The sequence below is a fragment of the Paramormyrops kingsleyae genome, chromosome 10 (assembly GCF_048594095.1).
Source record: "Paramormyrops kingsleyae isolate MSU_618 chromosome 10, PKINGS_0.4, whole genome shotgun sequence".
Classification (NCBI taxonomy): domain Eukaryota; kingdom Metazoa; phylum Chordata; class Actinopteri; order Osteoglossiformes; family Mormyridae; genus Paramormyrops; species Paramormyrops kingsleyae.
In genome coordinates, this window is record NC_132806.1 from 5,943,475 (window position 1) to 5,970,622 (window position 27,148).

Below are 27,148 nucleotides of genomic sequence, written 5' to 3' on the forward strand. Positions count from 1 at the left end.
GCTTCTTGTTAGTGGAGTTTCTAATGTAATATCTATTTGAACCGGAGCATGATCCGAAATGGCAATTAAACCAATTTGACTAAAAGATGCAAGATTTAGATAAGTATCCGGAATGAAGATATAATCAATTCTTGAATACAAACCATGGGGATGGTCTCTAGTGAGAGGGTTCATTTCTCTCCAGCTATCAATTAAACTGGTCTCTTTACATAATTTTTTGAGAACCAAAGAAGATTTAGGATTGACTAGAGTACCTGATGAAGGTTTATCTAGTTTTTCATCCATCATGCAATTGAAGTCTCCAGTACAGATTCCAAGACCTTTGCAGTGTTCATTAAATAACAAAATCATTTTGGACATGAAGTTTGGAGAATCTATGTTAGGTGCGTAAACATTCAACATTGTAATAGGCTGGCCAGATATAGAGCCTGTGACCAAAATAAATCTACCCTCGGGATCTCTAACTTGGTTTTCAAAAATAAATGGCAAGTGTTTGTTAATTAAAATAACTGTACTGTACCTTGTAGCACCTGCTTGCTCCAGATTGGCTGGGGTAACCTGGTTGATTTGTCTTTAGATATGGACAATCCTGAGCAAATCTAGGACCAGTATGTCTAGGTTTGGTACGGAGGTGAGGTGTGGATGGCAGCATACACAGAAAACACAAGGCAGATAATCACCAGCTTTACTAATAGGGATGAAAAATGGTATAACATACACAGGAAATAAAATGTACAACCCATAAAAAAAATACACATTAACTAAATCTGTGACCTTTAAGATATTTATCGTCAATTTCTCTGATTAATACTAGATTCTAATTCCTATTCAACCAATTTAGAACTATTTTAAATTTAGTTAAGTTTACTTTTATAGCTAAATTTAGAATCAACCACTAATTTCACTGAGATTAATTGTAACTGGGCTTAGATTACTTTAAGATTCACCAATTCCAACTTGTTTGTTGGCTACCCTTTTTAGTTCAATCCCACCGGGATGAAGGAAAAGTAAATATATACAACAATTTAGACATATGAAGTAAATCACAGTTGCAAAACAACATAAACAATTTGTCAGTCCCGCGTTCACAGTCCTACCACAAATCCGGTAGTTAATTGAACATGAGTCAAGACGAAGGTCCGTTCAATTCCGTGGGTGGCTCGCCATCGACATTCAATGACATTGAAACGTAGTTCCAGGAAGTTTTGATTCCCTCTAAAGAACCTACCTCTGGTCAAAAGGTGCACACGCGGTTGCTCCGGACCTAGCGCGTAACTAGAAGCAGAAAAGAAAAAAACTCGGCAATCGCAACCGATGTCTCGCTCTCTGGATATTCTTTTAATGTATTTGAGAAAAGAAAAAAAAAAACTCTTTTCCCTCTTTTAAACCAAATTGTTCACCGTCTAAGAAAACTACGTGACACACTTCTTTTGGTAACCAGGAAAAATAACCGGAACATTCCAGTTCTCCACTGATGAGTGGGCGGGGCTTCACTCACGCAAATTTAGTTTAACCCCTTAAATGCCAGATGATTTTAACCACACCGTCTCTCCGCATGTAATGCATGTTACAACCTCTTTTCCTAGGGTTAGCTATACACGAAGAAAAGTACACTTGACCCACCCAATCTCGATTCAATTTCAAATGCTCACTATCAGATAGATGAGTTTCTTGAAGCATTGCAACTGTAACTTTTTCCTTTTTTAGAAAAGTGAATATTTTTTTCCTTTTTATCACATGCCCTAGCCCTCTAACATTCCATGTTATAAACCTAGTCAAGCCCTGCATTACAGCAAAGTGTGAGAAAATAAGAGACTGTTAATGTGATTTTCAACAAGAAGATAAAACAACAAAAGTGTCTAATGAGCAAACATTTAAAGTTAACACAAAACAACTCCCTCTCCCCCTCCACTGGCTCTGTCCCCAACTGACAGGGCCCCTAAACCTGGATCTCTGTACCCCGTTGGACTTAGGTAAAAAAAAACATTTACCCGCTACCAACACAGGGATCAGGATCATACCTATTTGAGAAACGCTACTTTAATCCGCTCCAATAAAATAGACATCATCTCGGAGTGCTCATACAAAAAAAAAAATGACAAAAAATATGGGAAGTCCGTTATATGAACTAACAGTCACATTTGCCATTTCGAACAAATTAGAAACAAAAAAATGGCATGTGAGAACCCGAGAAAAAGAACGTCATTACCCCTCTGATTATAGTAAAAGTGAGAGAATAAGTAAGAAACCCTTTATCACTTATCTTGCAGAGTCTCTATGAACTCTTCCACCGCGACCACTGTGCTGAACATACGAAGCTCTGAATCATGAAGGCAACGCAACTTGGCCGGGTATGCGAATCCGCGGAACATTTTGCGACCGGCTAGAATCTTCTTCACAGCGTCGAATTCCCTCCGTTTCCTCATCACGTCCACTGAAAGATCTTGAAAGAAGCGAACCTGCTTTCCCTCATGAATAATTTGCCGTTTTTTCAATGCTGCCTGTAGAATGCGATCTCTGTCCGCGTATCGTAGAAATCTGACCAGTATGATTCGTGGTGGATTATTGACTCTGGGAGCAGGTCCGAGCAATCGGTGCGCTCTCTCGATCTCAAGTTTGAGATCAAAAGAAAGGTCGAGCCATTTCGGTATCATTTCCCTCAAGAATTGTGGGAGCGGGGTAGATCCCTCAGCTTTTTCGGGTAAGCCGACGATTCGCAGATTTATACATCTTCCACAATTTTCTAAGTCATCCACTTTAGCTTGAAGCTGAGTCACAATTTTCGTCAAAGCAGACAGTTCACTTTCACGGGCCTGTAGAGCGTCCTCTGTGGTAGAGATTCTGTTTTCAGCTTCCATTAAGTGGGATTCACTCGAAGACACTCTTTGTGACAGACTGGATAAAGTCTCATGAACTGCAGAAACTGAGGCCGATATAGCATCAAGACAACTTTCAATAGTATCGAAACGACCGTCGATATTCCCCAATTGTGTACTAAGGGCTCGTATTTCTTTCAAAATTGGGTTCGTTTGTTCCGTTGAAGTCGAAGACGTTTCATCTGACGCAGTTTGTTTCTTCTTTTTCTGTGACCGGGAAGTTGCGAAAAGTGGAAAGTCCTTTGGATCTTGAGACTTGGACATGTTGGTCATGTGTTAATCTTTATAATTAGGAGATTCTTTATCTTTAATCGAGGAGGGTAGCAGTTTATTAAACAATTAGGAGCGGAGCTACAATTTAGGCGGCCATCTTCTTCAGTGTCCGCGAGCGCCCCCCACCTTGTCCCTTTCAAATGTTGTTTATATCAGCAGTTTCTATAACTACAAATAACTTATAATACAGGAAACACTGAACCAACTCTTCACCCTCACAAGGATACTGGATGGTTCATCAGAGTTTGCCCAATCAGTAAACATGTGTTTTGTGGACTTGTAAAATGACTATGTCCTGTGGGGTTACTCCTGGAGTATGGGGTATGAGGTCTGTTGTTGCGGGCCATCAGGTCCCTGTATGAACGTAGTGAGAGTTTGGTTCGCATTGCCAGCAGTAAGTCAGACTTGACAGACTTGGTTTCAACCAACCAGTTGAGTACTCTGCGACTGACTCTTTATGCTCAACTGGTTAGTTGAAACAAAATCTGGGTCTGGATTTGTACTCTCTGGACCTGAAATCTCCACCTCTGGTTTTTCCATGTACCAATTTCAAGAAACACCATTCGAGACAAAATCACACGGTCCACTGTTTTCTGCTGTTATTCGTGCTTAGCCAGAATTCAGTGTTTAATTCTGTGGGTCCCCATTCTCTTCATCTCGAATTATATCAGTAAATAATTTAACCAAAACTCAACTGGAAAGGGATTGATGGATAAATGGTAAAAACTGTCCCACTTACAAGTCTTTCTGTTAGACAAGCAGCCACTTACCTTGCTGGGGCAGTGCGTGGCTCTGAGTTAAGAGGCTGAGCCTGTGACTAAAAGGTTTCCAGCTCAAAATCCCATGGTTGGTGAAGTGGTTTCTGCGTCGGGTCCTTGAGCAAGGCCCTTAACCCCAATTGCTCCAGGGACTGGCTGACCCTGCTTTCCCAATTGTATAATATGTGGACAAAAGTATTGGGACACAGGGTCATTACATATACAGAAACTTTTATCACATCCCATTCTAAATCCATAGGAATCAATATGGAGTTGCTGCCCCCTTTGTAGCCATAACAGCTGCCACTCTTCTGGGAGAGCATTTCACAAGATTTTGGGTTGAGTCTACATGAATTTTTGCCCAGTCATCCAGAAGAGCATTGTGAGGTCAGGCACTGATGCTCTTAATCTCCTTCCTTCTCCTGTCTTTCCCCTTCGTTGTGTTTGTTCCCTGTTTGGCCAGCGGGTGTCGCTGGCCATCTCATGTCCTTCACTCCTAGTGTTTCTCTGTTCCTCTGGCCACTGAATGGCTTAATGGGCTAAACAGTTGATTGTTGTCCAGGCTCCCCTTTTGTTGTGGGTTCGAGGCAATTGTTTAACATTTATTTTGTGTTTTTCTTGGTTTATCCTGTGTGTCTGTATTTCAGTTACAGTCCTTTGTTTTTTGCTTCATGTTTCCTCTTTGTAGTATGTTCAGTTTTCCTTGTTTTAGATTTTCTAGATATTTGGACCTTTATGTATCTGTTGATTGACCCCACCTGCTCTTCATTTTCCCTAGTCTGTTTGTAACAGCCCACACCTGCCTCTTGTTAGTCCACATTATCTATGTGTATATATATTCCTGTCCTTGCCCTGTTTGCTTAGTTGGCCATTGTGTGGTTGTTACTGTGTGTTAGTTCCTGCATTTTTAGTGTTCTGCTCCTTGCTCGTGCCACCTGTCATCTTTGCTGTACTTTTACTGTTAGTTTTCATTGTGTTTAATTATAGTTAGTTCTTGTTTTGCCAGATTTGTTTTTGACCCTTGGCAATCCCTGTGTTTTCTTGTTCTTCCTTTGTGTTCTGTTTTGTGTAATAAAACAATGTTTGTTGAGAGCCACTACTTGGATTGTCCCTCCTTTGTCATGCCCCGCCATAATACCCAAAGATGTTTAATGGGGTTGAGGTCAGGGCTCTGTGTGGGCCAGTCAAGTTCTTCCACAACAAACTCTCCCAACCATGTCTTTATGGACATTGATTTGTACATTGGGGCACAGTAATGTTGGAACAGAAAAGGGCCTACACTAAACTGTTGGGGCCTACCCCAAAGCATTAAGCAGTAAGTGTTTCCTTCACTAGAACTAAGGGGTCTAGCCCAACCCCTGAAAAACAACTGCATAGCATTATCCCTCCTCCACCAAATTTTACAGTTGGCACAATGCAGTCAGGCAGGAATCGTTCTCCTGACATTCGCTAAACCCAGACTCGTCCATCAGGCTTCCAGACAGAGAAGCATGATTCGTCACTCCACAGAACATATTTTTACTGGCTCCAGAGTCCAATGGTGGCGTGTTTTACTCCACTCCATCAGAGGCTTGGCATTTCACTTGCTAATGTGAGGCTGCATGCAGCTACTCGACCAAGGAAGCCCATTCCATGAAGCTTCTGACACATAGTTTTTGTGCTGGGGTCAATGCCAGAGGAAGTTTGGAACGCTGCATTTATTCAGTTAACACAGCGTCAGCGACTTGTTTGCACCTCATGCACCTCAGCACTTGGCAACCCCTCTCTGTTACTTTACATGGTCTACCACTTCATAGCCAAGTTTAGGTTATTACTAAGCACTTCCAATTTGCAATAATACCACTTACAGTTGAACATGATATATCTAACATGGAAGTAATTTCAGGAACCGACGTATTGCAAAGATGGCATCCTATGACAGTACCACACTTGAATTCATTAAGCTCTTCAGAACGACCCATTCTTTCGCAAATGTTTGCAAACCTGACTGCATGGTTAGGTGCTTGATTTTTTTTATTTTTTATTTTTATTGCCCACCACCACCACCCCTCTTCGGAGGATAACTTTATTTTACATTAAATTCAAGAGTAAAGAGTGTGGCCGCTCCAAACTCACCCATCCTAGTACCGTGATTATAAAAAAAAAAGGGGGGGGGGGATACAGAAACAAGAATTGTAACAATAATAGACATTAATCACCATGGGGAGAGGGGGAGAAAAAAAAAAAAAGGAAAACAAAGGTATACAGAAATAATGATAATAATAATGTAGGTGGGATGGAGAAAATTAAGTGTAGGGGAATACAGAATACAAACAACCATAAGAAACATAACACTCATTACAAGGACATCAAACAACAAAAATTATAACAACAACAATATCAATAATAATAATAATAATAATAATAATGTTACAAATAGGTATTATATATATGTAGCATACACACACGTGATCGTACCCATATAAATGTATATTTCAATTCCTATATCTATAACATACGCTAAAAAGTAATAATAATAATGATATTGATCGCTCAACCTCGTATGCACCCATTCTTATATGTGCAACCCGAGAGGGAGCCCGCGAGGGACAGAGGGGGCGCCAACCCCCGTACAGGAAGTCCCGCAGAGGGGGGATGGGCGGCGAGCCCCCCCAGTCCTGCCCGCAACCCCCCCACTGAGGAAAGCGGGTCCAGGGCCGAAAGGCCCCATCAACCGGGACCACCCAACCGCCGCCCACCGCAGCGACCCAGCACGTTCCCCCCCAATACTGCAGGATGATCTAAGGGGGGCCCATACAGACAAAGAGCCCGAGGAGAGGACCCGCGGCAACCGGGGTGCGGCAGACCCCCCGCCCAGCCCAAACCGAACCCCCCAATCCACCTAGCAGGTCCCAGAGCGTCCCAAGATTCCCCGAACTGCCAAGGACCACCCGGCCCATGGCCCACGAGAGGAGGCCACCCACACCGCCCAGGGCCGCCTGCATCTCCCCATGATGGATCTTCCACCCGTCGGGCCACCCCACCCGCGCAGGGCCAAAGACAGAGAGTTAGGGGGGGGGGGCCCTCAGCCCCCATCGCCTCCCCGTCCCATGTTGGTGTGAAGTGTGCATGTATATGTGTGAGAGAGTTGTGTGTTTATGTCTATAATGCATTAAAATTAGTGGGTGCAGTTCGGGTATGAGGGCCCCACCACTGGCAGATGGCAGAGTCCCCCATCCCCCTCCCCGCACCCCCAAGGCCGTAATGTAGTATGGACTGAGTATATGACTAAAGTGCAAAAAGCGGGTGAGCAGCTGAGGCACGGGCACCCCACCGCTGGCAGACGGCAGGTGCTTGATTTTATACACCTGTGGCAATGGGTCTGAATGGAACATCTGAATTCAATGATTAAGAGGTGTGTCTCAATAATTTTGTCTATTTAGTGTATATGTAAGAAAAGCAATAACATGTCAAATGTCCTGGTACAATAAACCTGGGATATGATGGACCAGCCAGGTTTGTAGAACCTTACAAATTCAAGGAGCAACAAGAAACTGCTAGTATCATTGTGTTTTATTTAGAAGTAGCCACCAGGCTACGAATGAGATTTGTTCTCTAAGTCTGTCTTCAAGTCAAATTTGTAGGTAAGTCAGAACAGTAATAAATAATAATAATAATAATAATAATAATAATAAAAGCAGTACATACGGTACTGTACCTCGAGTTGACAAACCGCAATGCTTTCATGAGCGTCACAAAGCAGTGTATGCATTCACTATTACGATGTCACAGATACAGCTGTAAGTGAAACCATTGGAGGTTTATTGATAATCTGCAACATAACAAAAACTAAATGAACTCAAGGGGTGAAACAAAAGGGAAACCAGGGCTGGCAGGGAATAAGATCAGCAACACAGCAACAGGTGAACGAAGCACCAGCCACAGCCTGGAGGAGCACAAGACAAGTGGGTACTTTATACACATACTAACGAGGACTTAACAAGCTGGCAAGGAAGCAGGAAGGCCAGACAGAAATGTGACAGACAGAATACAGGGCTCTCAAGTGTCACGCATTGAGCATGACAGTCTCTCTTTTCAGTCTTTTGTCACGCACTCCCGCCACACATTGTATTTCTCACGTGGAAAAATAATTTGTACGCTAATACACCGCAGCGCCCAATATTTCTTGGATCGCAGCACAGTAGCGCTTCACTATGTGTTCCAGCAGAGACAAACGTGTCTCTGCTGGAAACAATCCAAAAAAAAAAAGAAAGGGCCTACACAATAGCCAATCAGAAAATAGTAGTATTGTATCTGGGTAAAATGAAACACAACAACCAATGAAAAGGCATCCTGTGGAATGTCACTCTTGTCTGTCTTCAAAACTTGAGAGCCCTGAGAATACAACAATGGACCAGTGTATTTGACCCAACATTTTTTATGTAATAGGCTTTATGACAGTCCGTAAGTACAAATAATCCATAAGTCAGATGTTCTTAACCCAGGGACTGCCTGTAAATGATAGTTTTACAGCTAATATTACTGCTTAAATTAATGCCTAAGATCAGCTAAGAATATAGGGGTGTGTAGACTAAGAGTATGGATGTGTCATTCAGGTGTTAAACTAAAGATATAAAAATAGCAGTTAGTCCACATTAAACAGTGGAGTGGCTGGTGAAACATTTGGTATCTGTGGGTCAACCTCAACTTTCTGTGTGTGGGTTATATAACCTCAGGTAGCTTTGAATTTGATTTTAATGCTATGAAATCAAATTAGTAATCCAAGGATGCCTAGTGCCTGCATTCTAATTTAGGTCTAGTTGTGGTCATTTCTGCATTAATTTCTGCATTTACTTCTGCATGATTGTGGAATTTACAAGGTTCCACAATGCATAGATTCCTGGAACCAGGCACAATGAGGATAGAGAATATTTTGTTTATAATTCAAGCTTGCAGGGCTTGGGGGGCTGTGAGTAAACAGGAGGGAAATTTGTTTGACATTTTATGTGATAATACTAATGATCCCATCCAATTAGTGTTCAGATCAGCTCTCTGTAAAATCCTGCCATTTCCCAGAAGTCACCCTAGTTGTTTGCACAGGATGTGATTTTGGAGACACACTAGGGAATATAGCTTAATTTAACTTACATCTGCTCTCTCTACTGGTGAAGGACCACACACAATTTTAAAATGACCTTTGCACTAAGTTGACACAAAGCTCCTCTAGATATATCAGGGATGTATTAATGTTGGGACCTCATATCATTAAGATCCCTGTGGATAAACAAGGTATAGACAAAGTGAATCCATTTAATATGCACCTTACCGCGTTTGTGACTGCACGTGTGTCTGTGCGGTCACCATATTTGGGGTGGTCAACACTTGAGTCACTGATAGCAGACTGCTTGGAAAAATGCCGCAGGCATTTGAAGAAGTTGGATGTACAAAGAGATGAAACCTTGAAAACAGGCATTGCAGGATAACTTTTCACAAACAAGTAGCAATTTTAATGTATTTCACTGTTAAGTAAGTTTGTGAACATGAGCTATCCTGAAAATGACCATCGTGATAATAGCTACCTAAGCAAAACAATGTTATGAATAATTGTAAAATTATTAACCATGAATAAACATGATATTTACTTAACGGTGACGTAAGGAACACACTTAAGGTGTCATTACCTCCGATCACCTCTAGGTGGGACCATTTTGTTGCAGAGAAACAAGCTCAGGGCTCCGATTGATTGTTCATTATGATGAGTTGTAGTTATTATGCACTTTATTATGCTTTATTATGTGCACACAATGGCCGGTCTTTGGAAAATTGTCTTACATGAAACCAGTCCGTGGTGCAAATACGGTTGGAGTCGGCGGCAGTTAAGCAGTATTTCCCAACCCAGACCTCGTGGAGCCCCAGACGGTCCACGTTTTTGCTCCCTCCCCGTAAATCGTGGACTGTCTGGGAAATACTGCTTTACATAATGTGCTATTACAAGATGTCAGTTTGCCTAACTGCTTGTAATTATGGGAGGAATCCTGGACAAAGCTATGCAAGTGAGAGAGAGAGAGAGAGAGAGAGAGAGAGAGGAGACAGTCTGAGATCATCGAGCTGCAATTCTGTCTGAAATATTCCCAAATAAAACGGTGCCAGATATGTTATTAAAGCACATTTATATTTTTAAATGTCAAGTCATTTATTTGTATAGCACATTTAAAATGTGGTAATTAAAATAAATGAAAAGTGTTATTAAAATAAAAAAAGTCATTAATAGGGGACTTGTCAAAAACATAGGAGAACCTCAAAGTGAGTTGAAAGCAAAAGAAAAAAGGTGGGTCTTTCATTTAGATTTAAACTCATCAATAGTAAAGCAGGACATAATGGGAGACTATTCCAAAGTCTGGGGGTAGCTACTGTACAATGAAATCCTGCAGCAATGTCACAGAATGTGTTGTTAATATCACTTAACTACAGGAAGAATGTATGAAGAGAATATCAAAGCTGCCAGTCTTTTATTTTATTTTATTTATTTATGGTTTATTTGACATGGGCAGTACACATTAATAAACATAGAATGTAATTGTGCCAGAATTAGCCAAAATGGCTATTTTACATCTGTTGTCCATGGACCGATGATAAAAGGTCAAATGCATATTAAAAGAAACAAAATACATAAAGTATACATAGATTATAATAAAAAAAGTAAGTAAAAATACACATAAAACATCTTAGTATGGCACATTCATTTACTTATTTTTAATTTTGTCAAGAGTCCACAATGTATATTTTGATAGAAGACAGGAAATAAGATCAGTTTTGGTATAACACCTTAGGTATCATCATTCTACGGCGACAGCTGACTGATGCATGCAGCTGGCTAAGCTTCATATTTTCAAAATTCCCAATTTAATAAGCTTCTGGCAAGATACAAAGCAGAACAGAAATATCCACAAAAAAATATCCTTTTTGTCTTAGTAACTTAGTAAACATGTGCTGTCGATGTTGTCATACAGTACTAATACAGTAAATGATTGTCTGTGTATTTAGATGCACTTTTCTGAACACAACCGGACATGCTTTCGCTTGTTTCTCCAGGACATACTGTACGATTGACGTGTTGCTCCTCTTCCGTCTGTCGGCTCATTGCTTGGTCTACACCCCCCTCCCACAAACCTTCACTCCGGCTTCCTTATTACTTAAGAACCTGCTTACTCACAACCGGTTACATGTTTCCTGAGACATTGCAATAGTTTGTACTTCATTCGTTCCCATTTCTCGAAAATGACACACGTATTCAATGGCCTCTGTCAAATACTGGGCCCCCTGAATATTCCAGGGTGCCCATGGCCCTCCAATGACCCTGTGCCCAAGGGAGAACAAATAAATGGAAAAAAGTAGAAAACATATAAAATAAATATACTGCTCAAAAAAATTAAAGGAACACTTTGAAAACACATCAGATCTCAATGGGGAAAAAATCATGCTGGATATCTATGCTGAAATGGACTAGGTAATGTGTTAGGAATGAAAGGATGCCACATTGTTTGATGGACATTAAAATTATCAATCTACAAAGGGCTGAATTCAAAGAGGAGTTGGACTGTGCTGTGCAACCTCTGTAGGGTCCAGGTATCGCCTGATGCTACCAATAGTGACACTGACTGTAGCCAAATGCAAAACTAGTGAAAAAACAGTCAGAAAAGATGAGGAGGGAAAAATGTCAGTGGCCTCCACCTGTTAAACCATTCCTGTTTTGGGGGTCGTCTCATTGTTGCCCCTCAAGTGCACCTGTTGTTAATTTCATTAACACCAAAAGCAGCTGAAATCGATTAACAACCCCCTCTGCTGCTTAAGTGACCATGTCAATATCCCAGAAGTTTAATTGACTTGATGCTATACTCTGATTAAAAATTGTTCCAGTGTATATTAAAAGTTTTATTTTTGTTATATGACAGAATTCAGAATCTTTTTTGTAATAAATTGTTTCCCTTAAACTGCTTAACACCAGCAAATATCATTTTACAGGTGCACAAACATAGATTAATGTATCTTTAGTCTAAGATACTACAGCTTTACTGTGTTGTACTGCTCTCAGGTTTACACTACATAGTTAGCAGAAAGCTCATATCAGGGTACTGACTGGATAAAATGCCAGCCCAACCCCAAGCAAACGTCTGGGGATGAAATTCTAACCCCATGTCAATATGAATCACTCTCACTATGCGAGTGCCACAGCACAAAAAGTAGAAAGACACACTCAATTCATGCCACGGGGATTTTTTCAGGGTAGCTATTTTAATTATCTGTCTCACACCGCATTTGAAAATGTAGAAGCTTCCAGACTATAACTGTAAACATTGCATCTTAAGTTCATATTTCCATTGTGTCAATGTTTCTTACTTACAGAATTATATCTATGCTACCTGTTCGAATTTGTGGCAGGCTTCATTTTGGCCGAGAAATACATTTATGACAACAAACTAATGTCGGGGTACGCTAAAGCATGTGTAGTGAAATTATCAGTTGTGTCGGAAGCTGTTCAGAATGTTAGCGTTATATGCAGTGTAAATAGGTTATACGTAAATAATAATAATCTGTGTTTGTTGATGTACATTATCTGTTTATATTTTCAGTTTTACAACAAAATCGATTTTTCAGTAAAAATCAAAACAATTCATGCCTTGCTTTTTAAGGGAGATTGATCAGCTATTCAGTAGCTGCCCAGTTATGCACCGAGACGCATTGTGAGGACAGCATACTGTCAATCATTTTACTGTTCTCATGGTATTGGACGAGGCACAAAATTAAAGGTCCGCAACAAATTTTCACACAACTTGAAAACAACTTTTAGGCTCTAGGTTAATAATATATTCAACGCCAGGCATGTTAGGGGCCACAAAATAAAGTGTCATGGACTGGATGTATCTCACAAGCTGCTTATTTAGTACCTAAGGCCTAAAATAACCTTTTTCTGCCCATAAGTTCTTGTGAACTTCTAGGCTCGCTCCATTGACTGCTTTGTGAAGCTAATGCCTTGCCAGTGATCTTTTTACATGCTCCAGTGCACAACTTCCTAATCATCCATTTCTTTTTCTATAAGCACTTACTGTATACTAACATTAAGATACTGTGTGAAATTTAGAGGCACTGATCCATATGTTTTTGGACTACAGGAAGGAACCAGATTAAACACCTGCAAAGACCGGAGGATTGTGAAAAACATGCACAGAGGGCCAAATCCACACCCCTGGTTCCAGTCCCACCCAGTGAACCACCACCCTCAATCCCAATGGCAACACATTTTGATTTGTGAAGAATAGAGTCAGGGGTATGTCCAGCAGCAGGGCTGAGACCTGTCTCATTCCACCTGAAAGTTATGACCGAATTTTCCAAGAAGTGCAAGCCTGGCCGAGCTCAGGGAGATAACAAGCAGTCATTGTGATTGAACGCTGCTGTCGGCCATGGCCGGGGTGTACGGGTTCTCCTTGAAGCAGCACAGCAGCTGCTTGAACTTGTCTCGAGCATCATGGCAAATGAAGATGTAGAGCAGAGGGTCCAGCAGGTTGTTGAGGCTGGTGAGCCCGTAGCAGATGCGATAGCACAGGAAGAGAGCCTCCTCTAGTCTGCAGTGGTCATTGGTCAGGAAGAAAGCCACAAACTTGTAGCCACCCACCAAATGGTAGGGCCCAAAGATGAGCACGAAGATGACAGTGATGATGACGAGGGTACCCACAATCTTGTGGCGCTCATGGTCAGGGACAGAGGGCGACTTTCGCAGTTCTATGGCGATGCAGACAGAAGTGAAGCTGAACAGGAGACAAGTGGCAAAGGGTTCTTTGAGAAGGTTTTCTTAAAATGTTCACACAGTTGAATGGAAAGTTACAGGCTCAGCTTACACAAAAAAATGCCACAGCAGTTGCATCATATGCGCTATGGGAGATATCAATCATTCCTGGTCGGGGGGGGGGGGGGGGGGTCTTCAATTAGATTATTTTCAGGGAGTTTTTGTGAGGTTGTTTTCTGACAACAACTATGAAGTTAAAGAGAAGATAAATGGCAAAATTCTGCTGTCTTCCACAGAACTATCCTAGTTGCATCCTAGCTGTACTTAGAAGGTATTAATGTCACCCCTTTCACTTTGGTTTGTTCCCAGAATTGCAGTAAAACTGGTAAAACTCTCGGCTAAAGGCACAGATAGATTAAATAAAAAGTATTTTAAAAAGAAATGGAACAGCTAGGTGTATGAAGCAGAGAGAGAGGATGGAAATTTTCCTTTTCTTTCTACTGTATGACAAATTACTTGATGTTGATGAAAACACATGCAGACCCTTAAACTTATGTAGTATATAATTATATACACACAGAACTTACTGCTTGCATATTTGCTTTTCCTAATTGGGATACTGCAATTATGGCAATATTTTTACTTTTGCAGATTATGCCTTTGATAAATTAAAATGCAGGATACATCATGTTACTGGTCTGGCAAATCATTTACTATCATTTAGTTGATTTTAAATATTTTGTGAAAAATTTGATTCATTTTCTGGAACATTTAAGACATCCTCAGAACTCATCTGCACCAGGGTCATTATCGCTAATGAAAACTAAAGCTATAAGAAAACATTCCTGTAAACTGAAATGAGAAACAAAACAACTGAACTACAACTAATCAAATATTGCTTCTCACACCAACTGAAGTAAAATAAAAACAAACATCAAATACTTCCCAGTACCATCTTAAAATATACTGTTTAGCTAAACTAATTATTTGTTTATCTTAATTACCATAAATAATACCTGGAACATGTTTTGTTCATTTTTAAGACATTAACACATAATTTGCACTGTGTATTCACGTACGATTCTCTAAAGATCCGACACATACACAGTGATATATGCATAACATAAATACACACTCTTATGTAAATGAATATATTCAAACCATAAACATACACACATCCACTCATATTAACACACATGTAGTATTAAGACAGATCCACAAAAACTTACCCCAGGATAGCACAGGGTACGAGAAAGCCTAGTATGATGGTTGCAATCTTAAAGGCAGCGTATTGTTCACTGACGGGGTACTGCTCCAGGCACAAGTGGGACTTGTCTCTGTACACTGAAGGGTATAGTCCACTCATGCAGAAGAAGAACATGAAGATCCAAATGGACAGGCCACAGATGACGGCCACCCGGACCTGTCGCACTCTCCGGCTTCTCAGCGGGTGTACAATGGCCAGGTAGCGATCCAGGGCGATGAGGCACAGGAAGCCGATACTGGAGTACAGGTTGACGTAGAAGATGTAGCCTACAATATTGCAGGGTATGCTATTTAAGTTCCACTTGTGTTTTTCATGAAGGTAGACCATCCAGAGGGGCAAGGTAAGTAGCTGCAGCAGGTCAGACACCAGCAGGTTGGCCAAAAAAAACAGCTGGACCCCCCCGCCAGAGTGCCGCAGTTGGTAGAGCCCCCACAGAGACAGCAGGTTAGCAGGCAGTCCCAGGGAGAAAGACAGGCTGTAGAGGAAGATAAGGCCAACATAATCCCCTTCTAGGGTAAAGTTACAGTTCATATCGTGTCCAAGTCTCTCAGCCATCACGTCCAGGCTTCAAAATAAATGCATGCAGTCCTCAAGTCCCCTTGATTGTCATGGAAATGTTGTGCTGTCCCATTAATGGTGGGTCACAGGCTTTTATCTACAATTTATGATGTCAACGGTAAAATGACCTCAAGCTGTGAAAAAATGCCCTGTTTCCACAAATAGAAATGCTATCATTTGAACAAGTGACTCCACCCTACTGGTTTGTACTCTATCGCTTGTGTTGAAAACCACTTCCTCACCCTCTAGTGAAAACATCTTAATGTAAAACAAAATGGATGAAACAGTCTGCATTTCGCAACATGCAAGGGTGCATGCATCTCCATTGGTCCTTCCCTATGGACCCATAACACTAGCCGACATCAAATTTGGTGAATAATATCAAATGACATTTTTAAAACACCCTTGATAAACAAACATTTTTAGTATATTTAGTTTTGCTCCAGAACGTCTGGTTTTTCTGTGATTTCGACTTTTTTCATATACAATGCATTGTATACCTAATAATGTCATTTTGATACCAGTCATATAAAATCACCAGTAACTAGTCAGTTAACTAGTAAACTAGTCAGCAGGGTTTACAGGCAGCTTGCAGTTATGTAAACTTACAGGCAGGGGCGGACTGGGACAAAAATTCAGCCCTGGCACTGTAGCCACACCAGCCCACATTACCACACTGACACAGCCCCACCCACGGACACGCACATTCACTACTTATATTGGTGTACAGATGGTGAAATAATATAAGCAGTACCATATGTAATAGATATTTAAACATGTAATGTACAGTATGTGACTGGAACAAAAATAACCCGTTTATAACAAATTTATACATACAGTAAAAACTAAATAAAAAACAATCTGTGAATCTTGTAGAGTCCGTGTGCTGTCTGTTTATGCCGTTTGTCTGCTATTACTTATGATAGGAGTAACCTGTGAATGTGTATCACACACACACACACACACACACACCTTTACACACAAATGGACATGCAGCACTAGCAACACTTCAGCATACTTTTATTCACAAATAACTATATATGTCATTCTCTGCAGTGTTGTTCTTTATTGCCACTGTCTATATGTTCGCTTCTCCTTGTTTCTATGTTGACATTGTACACATTGTCTGTCTGATTCTACATCTTCTCATCCATTTTAACTCTGTAACTCTGCAATTTTAATACATTGTCTAACTATTGCATAGATATATTACACTAATGCCTGTAATAGAAGTCTATGTTCCACCCTACCTAAGGATTAATTACATACTGTAACCTATGCATGTATTTAATGTTTTACTTTAAAGACTAGCTATGTATTCAGAGTTCACTACAAATGCCTACAGTACTATGGCTATAGCTATAGGTTCTTTTCCATGTTAGACTATATTGCTAGTAGCATACAGCAGTCTGTATACCCTAAATCCCACGTTATCTGCTGATAATGACATTTTAAAATGTACGGGAGTTCTACGCTAAGCTTACAACTGTTAAACACAGTGTAGGTTACTGTCAAAAACTGTCAGAAGTAGCGTGAATGGTGTGAAAATTACTTAGTATATTTTAGTATAATGACTTAGAAGTATATTTTCTGTTTTCTTCTTACCTCCTCTACCGCGCTACTGTCCTCCGATGCAGCAGCCGAATTTAAACCTTTGGAGAATATTTCAGTTAATTTTATGCATTTGACAGCGTCTGATTTTAGAGCCATTTTTTGGCTTTCTCTGAGCTTTTCGGCACCGCCTTTCCTTTTTTTTGCGGTCCATCTCTGACAATTAGCTTGTGTTGCACTTACTGTTTGACATTCTTGAGATTTTGATTACGTCCGCGTAACCTCTGATTGGGTCGGATTGGGTCGGCCCATCTCGAAACCAGCCGGCTGTCGCCGATTGGGCCAAATGCTTAACATTTATTATTATTATTATTACTATTATCATCATCATCATCATCATCATCATCATAATATTCACATCTTGCAAGAGATAAAAGCTGCCTGCATGTAAAAACAATACATATTAAAAAAAAACTGACCGGCCCACATTTAAAAAATGGTCCGGCCCTTCTGGCATTTGCCAGAATTGCCAGATGGCCAATCCGCCCCTGCTTACAGGTATGCTGCTGCAGGTCCACTGACACCGACCTTTGTATGCAGAACTGTGGTCCGCTGTCCAGAACTGTCACTCAGTACCGGAAGGCGGACCACAGATAAGAAGGTTGCTGAAGGACAGTGTATTTGCAGCCAAAATGGTGACAGTGGAGAGGCAAACCTGGGAAGAATTCCGTAAAGTCATTGATGGATTTCTTGGAAACAAGAAGTCATCCGACTATGAGGTTCACGTCAAGATATGATATGTATGATATTTCAAGATCTTGGGTGTAGAATGAGTGTCAAGATGCATTTCCTAGACTCGCACCTTGATTACTTTCCTGAAAATTTGGGTGAGTATAGTGAGGAGCAAGGTGAGAGATTTCACCAAGATATTAGTGAAATGGAGCGAAGATACCAAGGACGTTGGAATGTAAATGTGATGGATGATTATTGTTGGAGTCTATACAGACAAAATCCTGATGCTTCATACAAAAGAAAATCATCCTGGAAACAGTTTTGCAGTGGTAAGTGACAAGCAAAGACATGATGAACTGTTTCTTTAATGTAATTTGATATAATTTATGTTGAACTTTAATTGTAAATTGTGAGAAAAGCAGATGTGTGGCAGCAAATTGGAAGCCATATTCTGAAACTACATGAAAAACTGTAGAACATGCACTTGTTTTCATTAAATCACCTAACAAAATTTTTTTAATATGTCAGCCGGTGTAATTGCACGTATTTGTTTGGGCGTCCCATAGTCTGCTGATATGCTGTGCCGGAGCAACACTGAGACATATGAAAGCAGGAAACCAAATGTGGAAGTTCCCCTTTATCTGTGTGGGTGTTTTAGCGCTTAGAAAAAACACAGAGATAAGCACAGTGTCAGGAAGTACAAAAATTTTGAATGCAGCCTTAATGCCCAAGTGCAGTGCAATAAACAAACTCTTGTATGGTCAGGCCAAATATATATATAAATATATATATTTGCCACGAGCCAATTATGGGGAGCTCACCTGTCCATCCATCCATCACATATTCATTGCAGGGTCATGAGGGGGCCTGGGGCATTTACCCAGGCTGCACAGGGCACACAGCTGTCTACCACCCTGGTCAAGCATTAGTGTGACACAAGTTGTGTGCACGCACCCACTCTCACGCTCAATCCCAGATTAGAAACAGCAGCCAAACTGCATGAGTTTCCCCACTGTGGTGTGGGCAGAACATGAACTGCAAAGAGTGAGCTGAAGCAGACAGCAGCCTCCAAGCTGCAGAGTGACCAGGTCTGACTCACTGCTTACTCTCACCCTGACACACTGAGAACGGCCGCATGACCATCTCTCCTGCTTCACTCAAGCTGAAGCACCATTTACATCCATTAATGTTTCAGGCACATCAGAATATCTGCATATATACAATACATATGAGTGCATGCATATCCTATAGACATGATATTTGCTATCACCTAATCATCCACTGACAGCAGGTTTAAGGCATGTGAGGCTGGTGCTGTTTTTTTTTTTTTTTTTTTAGAAAATGTACATTTATTATACATTCTGATGAGTGTATAATAAATGATACAATCTGATGAGTCTCGATTTCTGTTGAGACATTCAAATGGTAGAGTCAGAATTTGGCGTAAACAGAATGAGAACATGGATCCATCATGCCTTGTTACCACTGTGCAGGCTGGTGGTGGTGGCGTAATGGTGTGGGGGATGTTTTCTTGGCACACTTAGGCCACTTTAGGCCCCTTAGTGCCAATTGGGCATCGTTTAAATGCCACGGCCTACCTGAGCATTGTTTCTGACCATGTCCATCCCTTTATGACCACCATGTACCCATCCTCTGATGGCTACTTCCAGCAGGATAATGTCACAAAGCTCGAATCATTTCAAATTGGTTTCTTGAACATGACAATGAGTTCACTGTACTAAAATGGCCCCCACAGTCACCAGATCTCAACCCAATAGGGCATCTTTGGGATGTGGTGGAACGGGAGCTTCGTGCCCTGGATGTGCATCCCACAAATCTCCATCAACTGCAAGATGCTATCCTATCAATATGGGCCAACATTTCTAAGGAATGCTTTCAGCACCTTGTTGAATCAATGCCACGTAGAATTAAGGCAGTTCTGAAGGCGAAAGGGGGTCAAACACCGTATTAGTATGGTGTTCCTAATAATCCTTTAGGTGAGTGTATAGTGCTTCAAGCAACTCAGAAAAATCTGATTGTATTTGACTGTAAGATAGGGGGTGGGTGCATAGATGACCCCAGTGTTACATGCTGTCCATCTGACCCTCCTGTCTCCTCCCGCATGTGGCCCTGATGAGCCACGCCTGATGCTTGGTGCCCCTTGTTAGTCCCTGCTTGGTTCATCCTCCCCAGTCCGGCCATTGACGTTGGACCTACCTGTTGCCTATGCTTTTCCTGGTTGCCAATCCTACTGCTTGTGATCCTGTTCATCTCTAGTCTCTGCCTGTTTAGTTCAATAATCCCCCTTTTGTTTCACCACCACGCCTGTCCTCGAGTCCTTCATTCCTCAAGTCATGCCACCCACTACCAGCTGTAGCCCTTATTTTTATCCAAAATCTCTTTAATTTTCTTCTGTATCTGTTCCCTGTGACTCCAGAATCACTGTTTTTTCCCCTCTCCCCCTGACTGATTTTTAAACACGTCCCACCCCCTAATAAAGTTCCCATTTTATCCTGCCGTTCCCCTTTTCATGTGGTGCTGCTCACCGTGCTGCCGGCAGTAACCCAGAGGGTTTCCATCCTGGTCTCGCTGAAGAATTCCACACACAAGTATCTAACGCTCTAAGGATGTATTGACAAAATCAAAAGAAAATAAAATGCAAAGCAGAGGTGCAGAGTCCCACCCGGAACACCCCCCCCGTCAGAATTGTCAGAATTTGCGCTAATGTGAAAATGTATGAAAATGTAACCATACCGAAATGTTAAAAACACATGGGCAGCAGGCGTCCTACTGGCCCTGAACGAACAGCTATGAGATGTGTACTCGCAGGTGTAAGTTACCACATTAACCAATACAAGGATGGTTCTCAGGTCTCATTCTCAGACTTAGAAACGCACAAAAGTTTAAATCTTATACATTAAGACTGAAAAGCCTAAGTAAGATAAGGAGTAAAATGGAGCAGAAGGATGTGATGTCATGTCAGCAGGGTGATGTCATACTTCTGGTGTGACACTCACGCTTTCAGACACTTGCACTCAAGCAAGAAATCTTATGGCAAATCTTTATTATTCCATTTTAAACCAAAATAAATTCAAAAGCCTTGGGGTAGTTTGCAAACCCTACAGACTTTTTACAAGGTAATAAAACTGTTACATACATGGAAATATGTGTGCATGTGTATGCAGATTTGTCTCAAATTGAATATCTCATGGCAGCCTACTGACCAAAGATGGCAACCCTGTTTCAGTGATCTGGGCCCAGTCTAGAAACTGCAGAATAATGACCTATGAGTAATATAAATAATGGTTTGTTAATAAAAAAAAATCCCAAAATCTAAAATTCCTCACTACTGATTGTACTGTAATAACTTCCAATTAACTATCTAAATCTTGATCTGTGACACAGACAGGGTTTGGCATTTCCTGGTTGGGGGGAGGGGGGGGGGGAATGTAAGAAGACTTTGGGGGCCATTTTAAAGACTGTTGGAATAAATGTATAATAATCACAAAGATACTGGAGTATCTTCACTAATATTATGCATGTTTCAAAGCATTTAGCTTGTTCAGATGCCCAGTATGAAGCTGTGAAGCATTCCTAAGTTATGCTGTATATATGAGGTCCATGCATTCATCTTCTTATCCTGTGCAGAGTTAAAGTAAGCCTGGAGCCTGTCCTTGGAAGCATATAGCTCAAGGCAGGGCAGCACACATTCTTGCATTAACTTTAGTACCTTCAGGAATCCCACACAAACATAGGTGAACATGCAAACCCCACGCCCAAGGAGCTGGGTGGTGAGATTTGAACACACAATCCTTGAGATGAGTGCTGCTCATTCAGCAAACATGATGTTTAATTGTCTGCATAGTGAATGTTAAAAAGAAGGATATACTTATTAGGAAATATACCTGAAATCCATTAATTTTTTTTAACTATCGACAATAAAGCCATTCTTTTCAGCTGGTGACTGAATTGTCTGTAGTGTGTATGTGTGAAGGTGCACCCTGCAATGAAATGGCATTTCATCCTGGACGTCTTTTTCCTTGTGGCTTGTCTTTTTCTGGGAGAGACCTGCTGTGACCATAATCGGTTTTGGAATGGATAGATGGATGGATGATTTTAATAATGAAAATATAAAACTTTACCTTAAGTCTAGCCATCATCAAATAACATGACTTGAAGAGAGCGATCATTCATCCATTCATTTTCTAAGTCGCCATGATGACCCAGGAATCTATTCCTGGACACAGCAAACACAAGGCAGGAAGTCCCTTGCTAGTTAAATGCAATGAAACACTATGTACGATTTCGAGACGCTGATTCTCCGCACCCCCATGTTTTTGGATTGTGGGAATGTGAAACCGGAGTACCTGGATGATATACACTCACCTAAAGGATTATTAGGAACACCTGTTCAATTTCTCATTAATGCAATTATCTAATCAACCAATCATATGGCAGTTGCTTCAATGCATTTAGGGGTGTGGTCCTGGTCAAGACAATCTCCTGAACTCCAAACTGAATGTCAGAATGGGAAAGAAAGGTGATTTAAGCAATTTTGAGCGTGGCATGGTTGTTGGTGCCAGACGGGCCGGTCTGAGTATTTCACAATCTGCTCACTTACTGGGATTTTCACGCACAACAATTTCTAGGGTTTACAAAGAATGGTGTGCAAAGGGAAAAACATCCAGTATGCGGCAGTCCTGTGGGCAAAAATGCCTTGTTGATGCTAGAGGTCAGAGGAGAATGGGCCGACTGATTCAAGCTGATAGAAGAGCAACTTTGACTGAAATAACCACTCGTTACAAATGAGGTATGCAGCAAAGCATTTGTGAAGCCACAACACGCACAACCTTGAGGCGGATGGGCTACAACAGCAGAAGACCCCACCGGGTACCACTCATCTCCACTACAAATAGGAAAAAGAGGCTACAATTTGCACGAGCTCACCAAAATTGGACAGTTGAAGACTGGAAAAATGTCTCGATTTCTGTTGAGACATTCAAATGGTAGAGTCAGAATTTGGCGTAAACAGAATGAGAACATGGATCCATCATGCCTTGTTACCACTGTGCAGGCTGGTGGTGGTGGTGTAATGGTGTGGGGGATGTTTTCTTGGCACACTTTAGGCCCCTTAGTGCCAATTGGGCATTGTTTAAATGCCACGGCCTACCTGAGCATTGTTTCTGACCATGTCCATCCCTTTATGACCACCATGTACCCATCCTCTGATGGCTACTTCCAGCAGGATAATGCACCATGTCACAAAGCTCGAATCATTTCAAATTGGTTTCTTGAACAATGGCCCCCACAGTCACCAGATCTCAACCCAATAGAGCATCTTTGGGATGTGGTGGAATGGGAGCTTCGTGCCCTGAATGTGCATCCCACAAATCTCCATCAACTGCAAGATGCTATCCTATCAATATGGGCCAACATTTCTAAAGAATGCTTTCAGCACCTTTTTGAATCAATGCCACGTAGAATTAAGGCAGTTCTGAAGGCGAAAGGGGGTCAAACACTGTATTAGTATGGTGTTCCTAATAATCCTTTAGGTGAGTGTATGAGCAAGCCAAATTCCATGAGACTCACCAATGATCCATACACACCACACAGGTTGACAATTCTTACACGTTTGTGCACAGCACACTGCCAGTCAGTCATCCAGGCACAAAAACACCGTATTGCAAAAATACATCCTACACCAAACAACATTTTAACAAAAACATTTTAAAGTTCTAAAAGCATGAAGTTCAGTTCAAACTTCCTGGCAGAACAGGTTTGTGTTTTTAAGTCGTTTACATCACTAGCAGGACTGAACTTGAAGATAAAGAACGACAGAAATCGAAGTTGATGATGAACAATGATCAAAATCAAACCACTATGCAGAGCTTTCTCAGCCATGATGTCACGCCCTGCTCCGTCTGCTCCTAGTGTGTGCCACGCCCCCTCATTATCCACGTGTGCTTCCCCAATCGTGCCCAGCTGTTTCCTGTTTCTTTTGCCTTGTCCTGTGTATATGAGTCCACGTCTCCCCATGTGATGGCAGATCCGTCATTGTATTGTTACGTGTTGTCCGTGCTCGTCCGTTTTTGGTTAATTAAACCCAGTTTACCTAAAGTCCCGGCTTGCTCTCCTGTTTCCCTGCTCGCCTCGCTCACCGAACGTGACAGAATGACGGATCTCCCGAACACACCTCCGCAGCTTGAGGACAGCCGCCTCAAGCTGCTGGACGAGGTACTCTATTGGATGTCACAGCCCGAGGTCCGCGAGGACCCTAGGCTGTGGCAGCTAGCCAGCGAGAGCGGTCGCCTGCTACAGGGGATGACTCCATTATCCGGCGCGCACGTCATGGACGACGTGCGTGACAACCTGCGGCTGCTGGTCGAAGGCTTCATGGAGAGGCAAATCCAGAGGCTCCCCATTCCGGAGGCCACCCCGCCTCCACCGACCAGCCCCAGCCACAAAAAGAAGAGGCGAAGGGGCAAAGGAAAAGAGGCTGCCCCGACTCTCTTACTGGGAGCCTGCTATCTGCTGCCTGCCGGAGAGTTCGCCAGTGAGTGCGAATGCTCACCGCCCGCCTGGGAGGACACTGCCGCTGCCCGCCTGGTGAGCCTCCACCCGGAGATGCCGCCTCCATTGGAGGCGTACCAGTATCGGCCGGAGCGTCTGGGTCAAGGGGGAATACGCACCGTGAGAGACGGCATTCCGTGGATCCCCAGAGCCCTTAAAGGGACAGCCCCGGACCTGCCGGCTCCGGACCTGCCAGCACCGCCGGCTGCTGCTGCCGCCGCACTGCCCGCGGCACCGCCCGAGGTGCCCGCGGCTGCACCCCCTGCTGGCCACGTGATGGTGGCGCCCGCCGAGGCGCCCCCTGCTGGCCAGGAATTGGTGGTGCCCGCTGCAACCCCACCCGAGGTCCTGGCTGCGCCTCTACCTGCAGCTGAGGACACTGCTCTGCCTGCGGCCACGCCCCCTGCTGGCTGCAAACCCGAGGTGCCCGCCGAGGCGCCCCCCTGCTGGCCGCACGCCTGAGGTGCCCGCTGAGACGCCCCCTGCTGGCCACGTGACGGTGGCGCCCCCTGCTGGTCGACATGCCTGAGGGGCCTGCTGAGGTGCCCGAGGTACCTGCTGAGGCAGCCCCTGTTGGCCAGGTGACTGCGGCGCCCACCGAGGCGCCCCCTGCTGGTCACGTGATGGCGGCGCCCGCCGAGGTGCTCCCTACTGGCCACACACCCGCGGCCCTGCCTGAGGCCGCCACTCCGGTCCTGCCCGCGGCCCTGCCTGAGGCCGCCACTCCTGTCCTGCCCGCGGCCCTACCCGAGGCCGTCACTCTGCCCATCCAGCCCTGCTCATCGGTTCAGCCGGCTCCTGACCCGCCTGTTCCCGTCCTGCCCGCAGCTCCTGCTGCACCGCTTCTTGCAGCTGCCACCGCTCTGCCTGCAGCCCTGCCCGAGGTGGCCACGGATGCGCCCCCTGCTGGCTGCGTGATGGCGGCGCCCGCCGCGGCGCCCCCTGCTGACCGGGAACTGAGGGTACCCGCTGCAGCTCCGCCCAAGGGCCTGGCTTCACCTCCGCCTGCAGCGGAGGAAGCCGCTCTGCCCGTGGCGCCCCCTACTGGCCGCACGGCCGAGGCGCCTGCTGAGGCGCCCCCTCCTGGTCTCCCTGTCTCGCCTGTCCTGCCGGCGCCTGACCAGCCCGGCTCGCCCGTCCTGCCCGTCCAGCCCGGCTCGCCTGTCCTGGCCACGCCCGCGGCTCCGGCTGCGCCGCCTGCGGCCACGCCCGCGGCTCCGGCTGCTACGCCCGCGGCCCCTGCTGAAGCGGCCGTCACCACTCCGGCCAGGGAGGCCCTTGCTGACCGCACGTCAGTCCAGCCTGTCCAGCCCTGCTCGTCTGGCCTGCCCTGCTCGTCCGTGGATGAGGTGGCACTACTGGCAGCCACCCCACCCACGTCCTCACTGGGAACCTCCCTCATGACTCCCTCGCCCTTGCCCCGACAAGGCCTACAACCCCCAGGACCCCGCCTTTCTGTATCCGGGAAGGGACGGAGACATAGGCGTCGGGCCCGGGTCCCGCCCGCCCTGCCCCCTGGCTCGCCCGTTCGGCCCCTGGCTTTGGCTCGGTGGCTGCCTGTGGGTCCTCCGGCTCGGGGTCGGCGGTCCCCTCCGGGTCCCCCCCTGGTTCCTCGGTGCCGGTCCTCGGTCCCGCCTCCGGGTCCGTGTCGGCCGCCTCCGGGCTCCCCGGGCTCCGGCTGCGCCTCCGCCTGCCGCAACTTCCCCCTCCTGCCTGCCTGCACTGGTGTTCCCTCCTGCTCCCTCCGTCACTCCCTCGTCCCGTTCCCTTGGCCCCTGGGTGGTCCCCTCCTGCTCCCTCCTCCCTCTCCCCTGCGGCCCCTCCGGCCGCTGCCCGTCGCCCGCCTGGGCTCCCTCGGGCTCCCCTTTTTCCTCCTCCCTTTCCCTTTGTCCCGCCTGTCTCTGCTCCTCGTCCCTTTGTTCCTCCTCCGTTCCCTCCTGGCCCTTTTGTTCCGCCTTTCTCCCCTTCTGTGTCTCCCTTCTTGGTCTGTATGTCTGCGTTCCCCGTCCTCTGTCAGGTCCTGTCTTTCTTGTGGTCCTTGTTCTTGTTTTGTGTTTCTGTCCTGTTCCCTGTCCCTCGTTGATGTTTTGCTTTTTGTCTTTCAGGTCCTGTTCCCCGGTTTCGTCCCATCCGTCGCCTCCTCTCGGGCGCGCCCGGTGTGCGCGCCTTTGGGGGGGGGGTTATGTCACGCCCTGCTCCGTCCGCTCCTAGTGTGTGCCACGCCCCCTCATTATCCACGTGTGCTTCCCCAATCGTGCCCAGCTGTTTCCTGTTTCTTTTGCCTTGTCCTGTGTATATGAGTCCGCGTCTCCCCATGTGATGGCAGATCCGTCATTGTATGTTTTTGGTTAATTAAACCCAGTTTACCTAAAGTCCCGGCTTGCTCTCCTGTTTCCCTGCTCGCCTCGCTCGCCGAACGTGACACATGACATATGCTGAAGTGCCTTTTATAGATGAACCATGAACATGTGAACACCACAAGAGACGGGAATGTAAGAAGACTCTAGGGGGCATTTTAAAGGCTGGTCAAATGCAGTGGATATAAAAAATGTAAACACCCCTCTTAAAATACCAGGAGTTTTTGATGTAAAAAAAGAGACCACAATAAATCATTTCAAAATTTTTTCCACCTTTAATGTGACCTATAACCTGTACAATTCAACTGAAAATCAAGTAAAACTATTAGGGGGAAAAAATATAAAAAATAAAAAATGTACAATGAGCTGGTTGCATTAGCCTTAAAGAAATAATTAATTGAAACAGCTTTTGATTTAATTAGCGCATTCAATCTTTTTGCCATCAA

The 27,148-nt window shown here is 44.1% G+C and overlaps 1 protein-coding gene across 1 annotated transcript; it reads right to left on the minus strand.

Moving 5' to 3' along the window:
• Positions 1 to 10,390: 10,390 nt before the first annotated feature.
• Positions 10,391 to 17,218, minus strand: LOC111835846 (probable G-protein coupled receptor 132). The gene is made up of 2 exons (XM_023796556.2): positions 14,897 to 17,218; positions 10,391 to 13,689 (listed from the first exon to the last, which is right to left on the minus strand). The coding sequence occupies exons 1-2, from the start codon at positions 15,487 to 15,489 to the stop codon at positions 13,317 to 13,319; spliced, it is 966 nt and encodes a 321-aa protein (XP_023652324.1). The 5' UTR covers positions 15,490 to 17,218; the 3' UTR covers positions 10,391 to 13,316.
• Between the last annotated feature and the right edge of the window lie 9,930 nt (positions 17,219 to 27,148).

What these genes read in the sequence shown, in the direction of transcription:
- LOC111835846 (XM_023796556.2), bottom strand. Translation starts at nt 15,489, where the DNA reads ATGGCTGAGAGACTTGGACACGATATGAACTGTAACTTTACCCTAGAA. An exon ending in GTACCCTGTGCTATCCTGGG is followed by an intron (nt 13,690 to 14,896) that starts GTAAGTTTTTGT and finishes TCTCCTGTTCAG; the next exon opens with CTTCACTTCTGTCTGCATCG.